The sequence below is a fragment of the Sinocyclocheilus grahami genome, unplaced genomic scaffold (genome assembly GCF_001515645.1).
Source record: "Sinocyclocheilus grahami isolate Dianchi unplaced genomic scaffold, SAMN03320097.WGS_v1.1 scaffold1144.1, whole genome shotgun sequence".
NCBI lineage: Eukaryota > Metazoa > Chordata > Actinopteri > Cypriniformes > Cyprinidae > Sinocyclocheilus > Sinocyclocheilus grahami.
This window is the reverse complement of record NW_015506323.1, coordinates 40,666-54,738: the sequence shown is the minus strand read 5'-3', so window position 1 is coordinate 54,738 and position 14,073 is coordinate 40,666. Positions and strand designations below refer to the sequence as shown.

Below are 14,073 nucleotides of genomic sequence, written 5' to 3'. Positions count from 1 at the left end.
CGCGAGAGAGAGAGCCGCGGATCTAGCGGGTGAGGACCGAGAAAAGGATGAGCCCGTCTCGGATCCCTCCGCTAAATCCACCCGCGATCCCCACGACAACAGTCTGTGCTGTGCCTCGGCAACAGTGGGACCGCTGCCAGCGGGATCGCGAGCCTGGCCGCTCTCATCAAACGCAGCCAGGCGAGAGCGGAGCGTGCGCAGCGAGAGCTCGCAGTGATGACAATCAGCTGCTCGAAGCTGACCGTGCATGCTTCGCTCCTAAACAAACGACACACAAATCGTGTGTATCCCCCGCCGCCAGATATCGTGGGTAGGGAGAAACACAGCGTTTGTAATGCCGTTCGCTCGCCATAGCTTTCTCATTGTTTTATATATATGAGTGCTTGTGCGGACAGACAACAGTAAATAGACAGACACATACACAGAGCACTACTGAAGGGCAGAAGCTGGTTTGCGCCCGGCCGGATGTGCTTTTATGCTTTCTGGTGCTTACGTCACCCTGCTCGTGACGTCTCGCTGCTCCATTGGACGGATTTGACACGTGCTTCAGAACGCGGTCACGCAAGGGCGTTCCCAAAGTGACTCGACGCAGCTCGAGTTCCTGAAGGGGAACACACAGTGGTATAACGTGCACACTCACGCCCTAAAGAGAGCAGCCCAGAAAATGGAGCACAGCTGGATGAAAACAAAACTAAAGGTATTTCGTATTGCACAGAGAGAAAGTACTTCTACCTAAAGAAAAACTTTAAATACTGCTTTAAAGCTTTAAAATCTTCTCTTTTAGAAGAAAACAAACACAACCCCAGGAATTACTTGGTGGTTATACCAACTGAGATTTTATGAGAATTTCTTGTTGGGGGAAAAAAAAAGCATGAAACTAACATAAATTCAATGATCACATTACTAAAAACTTGCATCATGCATTTTAAAGCTTTTTATTTTTTTTAAGATTTTTCCTTTGTCATTAACCCAAATACAAAAAAATTTACTTCAAATAAAAGTTTTATGACACAATGTGTTATGTGTAGCTGAAAAGAAACAGCGAGACTGAGAGATAAGATGTAAATTGATCTCTGCTAGACTGTCTGTCTGCTCTTCACACAGACATTTTCTCAAGGGACTGCTGAGAGAATCAAAGACAAAGACCTCGAGGGAAACTCACTAGTAAACAGTCTACACAAAGACAAAAGCATCAGGCCTGAGGGTTTTACTGTTTATAAAAATACAAGTATGTTTATTAGTGAAAATCAGTGTTTCAACTTCTGACTGATAACTGGAATGTTTCAGACCTATTGTGTTCTATATAAGAAACAGTTTCTCCAAAAAAAGTAACATTTGGTTATTATTTACTCATGTTGAAAACCTGCATGACTTTCTTTCTTCTGTAGAACACAAAAAGAGAATGGATAATGTACTGGTTGCTTTTTTCCATGCAATTACAATGAATGAGGCACATTCAAGCTTGAAAAACAAACATAATCTTAATCTGGCTTCTTTTGGAACTATTTTATCTAGTCTTTGTGTCATAATATGGAAGTCAGTCAATATTAACTTTTAACTCAACTATTAACTATTAACTCAATTCATGATTGATTCAGACCATGGCTGATATAAGACAGATGACCAATTCATATGCAAATATTACAATGACATTATCTTCTGTCGGCAGCACATCAGATTCAACAAACAATTACTGTGCAGCGTAAAGACAAGACTATTCACAATTCAGTATGGAAATAGATGGAAGATAGAAGGCATCTGAAATGATATGCAAATATTGAAATGTATACTCAAATGTAAATTCAAAAGTATGCAGCAGGGAGATTTTTTATGTTGTTGAAAGAAGTCTATTCTGCTCACAATGGTTGAATTTAGTTATTTCAATATATTTAAAATGTAATTTATTCCTGTGGCAGCAAAGTTGAATTTTCAGCAGCATTACTCCAGTCTTTAGAGTCCTTCAGAAATCATTCTAATATGCTGCTTTGGTGCTCAAGAAAAAATTCTTATTATTTTTAATGTTGAATACAGCTGTGCTGCTTAATATTTTTATGAAAACCATGATGCATTTTTTTCAGGAATCTTTGATGAATAGAAAGTTCAAAAGAGTAGCATTTAAAAAATGATTTTTTTTATCGATGTAAAACTCCTTATTGTCACTTTTAATCTCATAAATGCATTATTTCTGAATAAAAGTTTTTTTTGTCTATTCTGCTCACAATGGTTGAATTTAGTTATTTCAATATATTTAAAATGTAATTTATTCCTGTGGCAGCAAAGTTGAATTTTCAGCAGCGTTACTCCAGTCTTTAGAGTCCTTCAGAAATCATTCTAATATGCTGCTTTGGTGCTCAAGAAAAAATTCTTATTATTTTTAATGTTGAATACAGCTGTGCTGCTTAATATTTTTATGAAAACCATGATGCATTTTTTTCAGGAATCTTTGATGAATAGAAAGTTCAAAAGAGTAGCATTTAAAAAATGATTTTTTTTTATCGATGTAAAACTCCTTATTGTCACTTTTAATCTCATAAATGCATTATTTCTGAATAAAAGTTTTTTGTTTTTTTTTTTCAAATCATACTGACCGCAAGATTTTGAATGGCAGTGCAAGTCAAAGAAAGTTTTATTTACTTGTAAAAAAAAAGTGATTTTACAAGTGCTTCAGGCCCAATTAATTGCAGAAGAAGAAACCTCTAACCATAATACATGAGGAATATCAATAGAAATCGCTGTACTTTATGTCTGAATAAAGTTACTGCATAATATGACTCTGCCCTGAGATGCGTGTGTGTGTGCGTGTGTGTGTGTGTGAAGGTTTGTGTCAACAGGATGGGACGTGGAACTTCATAATCCATTCTCTCAAACATGCCACATGTTTTATATCAGCAATCTGTTTGCAAGGACTCAGTTTGACATTAATTAGCTTGCATTTCCCAACAGGATCAATAAAACAAATTCCCAGCAATCAATATCCAATGCGAACAAGATCTATAGAGGGTGAAGTGCACTTTTACAATGTCACAACTGCAGTCATGTGAACGGAAAATCCCATTGGATTTAATCAAAAGTCACCTGATACACATTCTAGCACAGAGACATACTTTGAGGCTTTTTGCCATTTATGAACCTAAACTATTGTCAAAGACAGACAATGGCAAAAGTCTGTCGAAAAATGAAGTAAGTGTGAAGCAAAGTGGAGGTCACTACATTTGCAAAAACCAAGGTGGAAAATATTACCCTTCATCACACTGCCAACTTTTTAACAATAGGCACACTTACGGATCAGTTCGACTGGGGAGCCAAGCTGTGAGTGGATGGACTCCAGAAGGTCATAATCATCGAAATCCAGCACAAACTCCTCAAAGTCCTCAAAGCCGTCCACTGCAAAGCTCCCCAGAAGGGTTTCCTGATCCCCATAATGCCCTTTTCCAGTCTCCGCATCAGAGCCGCCGCTCGTGTCCTTCTCCTTCCCCACGTCTGTCATCTCCACACCTTGTACCTCTGGATCATCCAGGATGCAACCCACTTTCGCGCTGCTATTTTGTACCTTCTCCCATCAATAATGTAGAGCTCAAAAAACTGATGCAAAATTAGTTTTTACTACATCCCAGTCCAATCTTCAGGGATTCAGAAGTGGATCCTGGAAGCAAGAATTTCTACAAGTATGGAATGACCATGAATAATGCGATTAATCTGGTTTGCGATTAAATTTGTCCAAGAATGGGATATAAAATAAGAAGAGATCCCTTAATCCGTAAAGTGTTTGTAAGATCCACCTGGCCGCCTGATGATAAAATGGTGTCTGGCCTCAGGCTTCCCAAGCAGATGAGCAGTAGGTCTGTGAGATGTGTCCGCCTGTACGCAAGCAATCAGCAGGGAACACTGGAATTGGCTGACGATCCAGAGGAAATGTTGATACAACTGAACTACTTTTGAGGACTCGCACTAATCTGTTGGCTGCCTCTGTGATTTCCATGACGTTGTCGATTGATCCTGCAGCTGCATGACCGACAGAGATGCCATCCTCCATCCGGTTTTTCCCTCATCAGGTCCGAAGCTAGTTACACCACCCTATCAGAACAGCACAGGTGAAAACCTCCATCTGAAACAACAGCAGTGCCGATGAAGTGCACAACACGGTGCCACACATTACACAGCGCTGTCTCCACATGACCAATCTCCATGGAAACCACAGCTGCTTCTAGAACTCGACCCTTTCTCATTTTCAAGCGGTTACCTGCCCGGTGATGAGCCAGTTGCAGTCCAGATGCGTCCAATAGCCTATGTAGCCGGACATTTACAAGATTTTTACATATTATGCATATCAGAAAACCATTGTATTGCTCAAAGGATGCTCTTTTATAGAGATATAAGGGAGACCTCAATAATGTTTAATTTAGAAATTAACTTTGACTTAGATGTTTCTCCTAAAATTCATTAGGAGAGGCAAATATGAACTAAAATGTGCCTATTACGGTATGTAGACAAGATTAAAAAAAAAATTTAAACCCCAGATAGTTTGATTTGGGGAGAATTTAATAAGAAATGTTGAGCTCGTATGAAAATTACAAATTTTGATATCTTAAAAAAAAAGGAGGTTTTCTTGGGAGAATATGAGACAGAAAATTGGAGAAAAAGTCTCCATTTGCTCTCCATTTAAACTTGACACTGACCTTATTTTCAAAATACATAATTTTTTGAGTTTCATTTACTGTAATTGCAATCAAATTCCTACCTAGACAAACAACTGAAAGAGACCTCATATGAGACCCTGGATCACAAAACCACTCATAAGATTACATTCATGACTATTAATAAATAAGCTTTCCTGAATCTGAGGGTGCAAAAAAATCTAAAATTGAGAAAATCGCCTTAAAATTGTCCAAATTAAGTTCTTAGCAAAGCATATTACTAATCAAAAATTAAGTTTTAATGTATTTACAGTAGGAAATTTACAAAATATCTTCATGGAACATGATCTTTACTTAATATCCTAATGATTTTTGGCATAAAAGAAAAATCAATCATTTTGATCCATACAATGTATTTTTGGCTATTGCTACAAATATACCCCAGCGACTTAAGACTGGTTTTGTGGTCCAGGGTCACATATGTGGTTATTCAACAATTAACAAACTTATACATTCTAAATAAAATGTAATAAAATATAATATAATAATAATAATATAAAAAATATGCAAACAAATTTTATTTTAATTGATTTAATGTATTAATGCAGTTTAGCTGCCCTGTAAATTGACTGTAATCACATTGCTGCCTAGGAGAAACTATTATGGTTTTGAGACCTTATATGATATATGGTTATCCAAAAATCAGTAAACTCATACATTTAAAAAAATAAGATGAATTTATTGAATACATATTCCATAAACATCAAAAAATTCAATCAAGTAAAATACCCCTGTGATCGCATTGTAAGCACATTACTTTATGGAGAAACAACTGAGATATGAAAAGACCCCACTTGTGGTTACTCAACAATTAATGAACAAACCCATTCTAAAAAAATGTTCAAAAGATAAGTGAGAAAATGAATTCTGTGGATTACACAAGCGAGTATTCTGATACATGCCACCTAAATCCCCTGTAAAGGTGTCACACATATGAAATCGCTGTCATGGAGCGGGACAGACTGAGATAAGAGAGGTTTATAGCAAGCTAGTGTGATGCAGGGCTTAAATTCAATGGCCTGTTCCACTGTGGCAGCCTCATTTGTAATTTGCTGCGATAGAGCAGTCAATGCTTCCTCTTTTCTAAAAGCAGGAAGGGCTGCGGGCAGGTCTTTGGGAAGGATAATCAATTGCAACAGTGAAGTTAATTATAGCCAGAGGGATCTCATCCACAGAGCCGCTGCAGCCCTCACCTAAAAGCACTCTGCTGGACTCTGCTAGCCTTCATTCATGGCCAGAGTATGGACTACTTAGTCATATTAGCTACACTGTACGTCACGTAGAGTAAACAGCAGGATCATTCATGAAATGAGCCTGTATCGGTGCACCTATGCTGCCTTCAAAATCCAACCTGATGCAGGCATGTTAGTATTATTAAGATTAAATAATTTAACAATGATTATATAATAAAGTACTGAATAATTTAACTAATAATGATAACTATATACAGTGGGTACGGAAAGTATTCAGGAAAAATGTAAGGGGGTCTGAATACTTTCAGTACCCACTGTATATACTGTATATTATACATTATATTATACTATAGTAACATTGAAGAACATTTCATTCATAATGCAACATATAAGCAAATATTATGATTTTGAATGTTCTACATGGTGCCTAATATTTCAAGGAGCAATGCACTAAACTTGTGAGGATCATCTGGCTCAAAGCAGTGTGTCCAGCCATTCCCATGGCTTGAAAAATCACCACAGGACACACAGAGGAACAGCTGGGAGGGCAACTGCATGGGAGCACATTTTAACCAAACCCTTCATGTCAGGAAGAACTACAACCCAGCTTCTAGGAAAACATAGTCATGTGCAGTGCATCTTCAGGAATCCGCCTTTCCATGAATAGGGTGTCTTAATCTTGTTTTTTAAAAGATTCATTTAAAAAATGTCATTTGTCTTTTAGCAAAGGTCAGTGACATGAAATGCCTAACCTTTATAAAATGATCCATTGCCCAATTCTGTAGGTCAAAATAAATATTACATGAGCAGTTTTAATTTCTATTTTGTTTCCAGTTATTTATTTTTGCAACCATGAGTCTCTCAACATGTCTAAATACAGTATAAATCTCAGATTTGTTGATAAATACATATTCATTAAACGTCAAAATAAAATACATTTTTGTTTTCACATTTTCTGTTTTAGTCATTTTGTTGTGTATTTTTGTCATTTTTCATTTTCATAGTTTTATTGTCTATACAGTTTTTATCATAACTAAATGAAATTACAAATGTTGTTTTAGTTTTAGGCCGCTTTTACACTGAAGTTTTTGATGCCCAATTCTGATTTGTGAACAATTTCCCTTTTTTTTTTTTTTTTTCTGATGACCAGATTACATATACCCATTTCCGATATCTGCATTTACACTATACACTTGGTGAAACAACCCAGGGTAGACGTACTGACAGGTTGCCAGGTCTGCAAAACAAAACAAGCATAATGGCTGTTCAAAACTAGCCTGTTCGCATTTTTACGTAGTTTACCCCTCCAGCAGGGGGAGAGAGATCACTTTAAACCACGGACTGAAAAACAACCGTGTAAAAGTACCATGGACTTGGCAACACTTCCAGGAAAAGTGTCCACCTGAGTCGATGTCAATCGCCACCATCGTTTTTTCAATGATGTACGACTCGCATTTACAGGGGAATACCCAATCTCTCCGCTTACATGGCAGATGCAAATGCACGTATCTGATTCATAACAGATTTCTTTCCACACATGAATGAGGCCTGGAACCGATCTGAGAATATCAGAATCCATGTGCTTTTTTTTCCTGCTTACACGTTCGTGGGTCATATCCGATCTGTGCCGCATGTTATCTATAACAGGGGTGTCCAATCCTGTTCCTGCAGGGCCAACGTCCTGCAGAGTTTAGTTCCATACAGTTCCAACACAGTTGCCTGGAAGTTTCTAGTGAGTCTTGAAGACCTTAATTGGCTGATTCAGATGTGTTTAATTAGTGTTGGAGCTAAACTCTGCAGGTCAGTGGCACTCCAGGAACAGAATACTACTATTCAGGGGTGGTCGATAATGACCCTGATTCATCCTGAAGTAATGAACAGTATTTTTTGGTAACACTTTACAATGTTACATTAGTTAATGTTAGTTAATGTATTAACTAACATGAACAAACAATGAACAATACATTTATTACAGTATTTATTATTCTTTGTTAATGTTATTTAATGAAAATACAGTCGTTCATTGTTAGTCCATGGTAATTCACAGCGCATTAACTAATGCTAACAAGCACAACTTTTGATTTTAATAATGCATTAGTTAATGTTGAAATTAACATTAGCTAAGAATATTAAATGCTGTAGAAGTATTGTTCATGCTTAGTTCATGTTAACTAAAGTAGTTAACTAATGAACATTATTGTAAAGTGTTACCTATTTTTTTCCCCCTTGCAACTTTTGAAAAGTTAAACTTAACAATTGCGGTCACCACTTCTATGGACAGACATTCGATATTGCCCACCTATTCTTCATGTTATGTTAATTTGATCTCAAATAACAGTTTATCTAAAATTTCTCCCAACCAAAAAAACATGAGATTTGCATTTATAATTCTTAAAAACAAAATAATGGGACACCAGAGTGTACTCTATTCATGGAAAGTGCCAATTACTCTCCTGCAAAGGTTTTCAATGGAGTAGTAGTATTCTTGGGCTGTCATACCCTGTAATCAGTTGAGCTTATTTTATTAAGGATAATCATTCATGTAAAAACAACGGGAAGCACTCTGGTGCACGGCACAGACCCAGTGATCCTGACCACATCTGAACGTCTTGAAGGCTTGTTTACAACTGCGGAAAAGGGAGGAGAGGGCAGACCGAGTGCTGACCACGGCCAGCCAACGCTCCTGTTGCTCTGCTTTCCACCAAAACACATTTATGAGTATGGACACGAATACCCCAGCGCCCCCCAAACTTACTAGAGAGCTTGCCAATGCAGACCTCTAAGTCCACTAAACAAACACTCCCTGTCATCACTCCCCTCCTCTGGAGTGAGAGTTTAATGAGCATTCGGAGGGGCCACGTGCTTTGGCTTGTCAAGGTCAAGTTAAACCATCGGCCTGCGACTCGTTCGTTGGTGTGGCTCCAATGACACATGAAATCAAACACCCCTATCTAACTTAGTTTGAGTTACTGCACTGATTTCAATTAAGATCCAATGGCCGCAACAACATGCAAGTTGTCTGTTTTAATCCTTGTTTTAATCATCATGGCTACACACACTGAAAACTCAAATCAGTAAGTGCACTGATTTTTGAGAGAAGGGACAAAAGGCTACAGGGTGGGGGAAAATTGAAGGTTTACCAAAATCCAGGGAAAAAATAATAAATAAAATTTTAAATAAGAACATAAAAATGAAGTACTTTCTTAAATAAGTACTGTCCTAAAGAAGATACATGATTATCATAAATAACTAAATAATAAAAAAAAAAGATCAGGACCCTGAAACAAAGCTTTCTTGCTATAACCAGATAACTAGTCATCTGTGAAAGGTTTATGCTTACCACACTACAAAAAAAATAATAATAATTATATATATATATATATACTGTATATATATAAAAAAAAATATATATATATATATATATATGTCTATGTATTTTTTTTATGACTGTGTATGTATTGGTTTCCAGTAAAAATATCTAAAAATCCTTAAAACTAAAAAAATATACTTGAGAAGCAGAATTGCACAAGATATTAAAATCTGTTTTCAAAGATTGTTAGCTCTATTATGTGTTACTTGTATTACTGCAATGTATTTTTTTTGTGTGAAAATGCATTTTAGGAATTTTTTGATATTTTTACTGTAAAAAGAGTCTAAAAAGTCTAAATAAGATTTAAAAAAAAGAACAACATGCAACTTTGATGAATCCTATTTTATGATTAAAAAAATAATTAGCATTCTTCAAATTCTGCAAATAAAGATAATGTAATTAAAGGACACCTCTGGGAATAGTCTGTAATAATTTAACTTTGATAAAATAAAATATAAAAAAATATGAAATTGTGCATAGGAATATTCCAGTGGTCATATCCGATAACTGGAAGAATGTCAAAAACAATAGTAGGTTAAACAGAGGAGATGTTTTGTCTCCAGTCTCAAATATCAGTGAATATTAGTGTCCTGATATTTTCACATCTCTTCCAGAATTTACTTTGCTTACTTTTCATGTCATCCAGGTCAGCACTGGCTAGCATCTGAGCCTCGGCCTCGTCTGTAGGTACTTTCTGGTACACCGCGGTTTCTATGGCTGTCATGCTGCCTATACAGATGCGTTCTCGTAGGTCATAGCTGGTCCGTTGGGCTCCAGCCAGCCGGTGGACAGGCTTCCTGCGAAACCAGCCTCGTGTTGTCATACTGGCAGGTTCTGGAGATGGGCTAAACCTGTAAAAAAGAGACCTACAACTGAGTATTGCTTTAAAAACAATGTATTTTAACCCATTTTATATTTGTTGTTATTAGTCTGACGGCATTAACAGAATTGCATTGCTAACAGAGTGAAAGATGGACATGATTCTAGGTGGCTACATTAAGCAAAATGCTGAAGAGGACTAAAAAAATTAAATGGAAAACATTCTGTTTATGCTTGTCATTCCATAAAGGTAACTTTTGACTTAATGGAAAAATACACAGAAAAAAAATGGTGGTGACAAAGTTTAAAAAGAGCAACTTATTAAACTAGCTACATCAGCAGCTATAAATTTGTCAAACTGAGAATAAAATGCAACATGATTATCATGTCAGTTTAATAAATAAAACACTACTTCATTATAAATTCTATAGATTTAATGCTGGCCGTACAGTTCCAATTAATTATTTATTTTCATTTAATAGTTTATTTAACAGGGACATTGACTGCCTGAGAATTAGCTACAGAGCTAAATTTCATGTGAAGGCCCTGGACAAGAAACCCTTGTTATTCAGCTCATGTAGAGTTAACAGAAATTATACACCATAAAAAATGAGATCAAAAAGAAAAAAAAAGACAGACAAATACAAAGTCAAGGGGCCCATAATTCAAAGTTACTGCCCTGCAAAAAAAATTAAAATAACAAAATAAATAACAAAAAATGAAATAAAATAAAATACAGTACAATAAAATAAAATCAAGTCATAAGTTAAATAAGGCAGGCCATTTTTTATATTTTTAGCCTAACCAAATGTGCATTTATATGCTGCAAGAAGCCGGTTAGCCAGCAGAGGGCCATAAAATACAACTTTTCCAGTTCACTCTTTTTGTTTTCACAGTATCACATAGTATGAAAAATAAGTTGCATGTACTTGCCATTGAAAGCACATCTAAAGGTAAGTGCTGTGAATTGACCATTCGGATGAACCACTTGAAAGCCAAAGAACAAAATGTGTCTTACATTAATATATTTTATGTATTGCAGTGTCTAACATTAACTTAATAAACACATTTTAGCTTACTTCCACAGCTTGCTTGCTTTATTTATTTATTTATTTATCTCTTTTTTTTCACAAAAAGACCAAATAAATAGTGATAAAAGCAAAACTATTCAATCTCATGAATGAATATTCAGTGAGTAATCCACTATTTTGTGTGGGGGGGGGTAGGTCTATTAGTAAAATTAGTTGACTTCAGCAATCCTTATTGCATTATATGCCATGGTGACAGTTCAAAAATGGGAAAAAGCACTTTTTAGAAAAGAAAAGAAAATGTGTTCAGAATCAAACTTTTTAACTCTGAATGAATGAAAAACCAGACCTCATTAAGCTAATGAAACCTGGAAGCTCTGTGTATGATCTAAAAAAAATTACTATATCTTATACAGATTTGAATAAATATGATCACAAACAAAATATTTTTCAATATCTTCACATGACATGACGGTGAGTAAATGATAGAATTGTAATGTTCCTTTGGTCACACTTTATTTTAAGGTTCAATTCTCCCTATTAACTAACTACTAACTACGACTTTTGCGTCAATAAACTCCTAATTTGCTGTTTATTAATAGTTAGTAAGGTAGTTGTTAAGTTTATGAGTAGGATTAAGGGCTCTAAAATATGGTCATGCAGAATAAGGCATTAATATAATATGTGCTTTATAAATAAAGGCTAGTAATATGCATGCTAGTTAATAGTGAGAATTGGTTCTTAATTTAAAGTGTTACCGTTTCTTCTTCAGGCAACCCATTAACATGTTTTCAGGTCTTTAAGGTATAGACCTATCCTCACTTATTATCCACGTACCTGTTAGAAACCTCTTCCTCCTCTCCTCCATCCGGGCGCTCTGGTGTTTCCTCCTGCTCCTCCGTTCCGGCGGGGCTGGGTGGGGTCTCCTCACTGCTCGTGGGTCTCTCGCTCTCCATATGGAAGCTGGTGAGAGGGAGATCGGCCGCCAGATCCTCCTCACTTCCCAAACTGAGCTGTGAGATCACAACACCTGTCAGCATCTCTCCATTATCCCATCCCATCTCCCAACAGAAAGTGGTGTAGAAAGAAACTTTATTGTATAAAGTATACACTTTTATGTATGTGAAACCGAATGCAATGACAAATATTTGAAGCAACACTACTCTACACTGTTGTCACATGACCTCAATATAATATGTTGCATGCTTAATTTGACAAGTGCTGTCGATATGGTTATTTCTTGCACGAAGTGCAATAGAATGGGTGCACAATCATTCTAAATATGCATATTTATACTAGACAAAAATATACATATTTCTAAAATATGTGTCGTTATACAGTAACAATTAAGGGACTATTGTAATGTAATATGTTCAGATGAGTGATGTGTGTCGTACCTTGTACCAGATAACATTTAGTCTGTGCTTTTTTGCTTTGTTATTATCATTTTTAATTTAGTGATTTTACCTTCTACTTTTAAAGGGCAAGCAATGAGTTTAAACTCCTTTTTGGCACATAATGTTTGACTGCACAAAGCCAACATACTGTAGATAAATTCAGCACATTTGGTTTCATTGCTTTCAAACCACATATTGTTTGGAGGACAACAATTTTGTAAATAAAAGATTAAAATGAATTTATATTGTAATTACAATTATTATTTTAAATAATTATTCTTTTTGGGATCAATCGAAAAATCAAATGAAATAATCGACAGATTGAAAAATTATTTGTTAGTTGCACCCTCTTAGCTTTTGATAGTCCAATCACAAAATAAAAGAAAGAAAATAAAAAAATTGCATTCAACATTATTCCCCTGCATATTTCACAAGTTGAAATGGAAGGTCTCGTCAAGTGCACTGCATTGTCGCACACAATATGCAACATTTTAGGTTACATATTTGGCAGTATTAGCTCATCTAGGTATACCAGTATAATAAAGTCACATATACATAATGCATTTTGCACAATTAGTAGTATGGTAATTTAGTAAACTTCAAGTTACCTGTGGCAGCTCTTCAGATGGCTCAGTAGGCGTGACTGCTTGGCACTGTCCCTCCGTCTCAGACTCCGCCTCCTCCTCATCCACCTCATGAATAGTGGGCGTGACATCTGACGGGGGCATGGACGTCTTCTTTTTCTTCCTCTTTTTCTTTCGCCGGCGGTCCATACTGAGCACCCTCTTTCGGAAACGCTGCGGGGGGAGGTGGGTGGACAGGGGGTGGTGGGTGTGGTGGAACGTATGCCGGTGATCTGTGCATAAAGAGAGAGAGAGAGAGAGAGATTAAAAGCCTGTCCACTTAACAAACTATAGCTATATCTATAACTATAAAACTTTTACTAATCGTTCTAATTCTGTGAGAATAGGGAAGTATACTCTACAACTATAAAGATTACGACACAGATGAACGATATTCTTGGAATCACACTTAGGCTACGTCCACACGAAGCCAGAGCTTTCCCTAGCCGATCTTTTCTCAAGAAAAATCTGCGTCCACACGAAACCACGAAACTGACACAAAACAATGTAGTATACATGCCAGACCAGCATGTGGCACTGTAATTCTGCCACATAGATACACTAAAAACGGAGAAGAAGACTTGGACTGTGCGCACAATCCTTGCGTGCGGTATACAAACGAACATGGAACAATACATTTATTAATCAGTGTCAATGTTAGTTAATAAAAAGACAATGGTTCAGTGTTTGTTCATGTTTTTGTTGCTGTTACGTGACGTAGCGGTGTCTGACTAGGGGCGAGACGTGGGCTGATGACGTCAACGTTTCAGAAAATATACGGATTCGCTGTCCACACGAAAACGCAAGGGCAGCGTTTTCAGATTTAGCCACTCTGGGACCCGGTTTCAAAAAATATCGGTTTCACTCTCCCAAAACTCCGGATCCATCTGGACGAAATGCCTATTCGATACAAAATGTATGCGTATACAGCTAAACGCGTGCATCTCCG

At 36.6% G+C, this 14,073-nt stretch overlaps 1 protein-coding gene across 1 annotated transcript in view; it reads right to left on the bottom strand.

Moving 5' to 3' along the window:
• Positions 1–14,073, bottom strand: part of LOC107567300 (anion exchange protein 3-like) — a 66,981-nt gene that overhangs the window by 23,302 nt on the left and 29,606 nt on the right. The window contains 3 exon segments of the mRNA XM_016252961.1: positions 9,888–10,108; positions 11,942–12,117; positions 13,110–13,357. Of these exon segments, the coding sequence (XP_016108447.1) occupies positions 9,888–10,108; positions 11,942–12,117; positions 13,110–13,357 (645 nt within the window).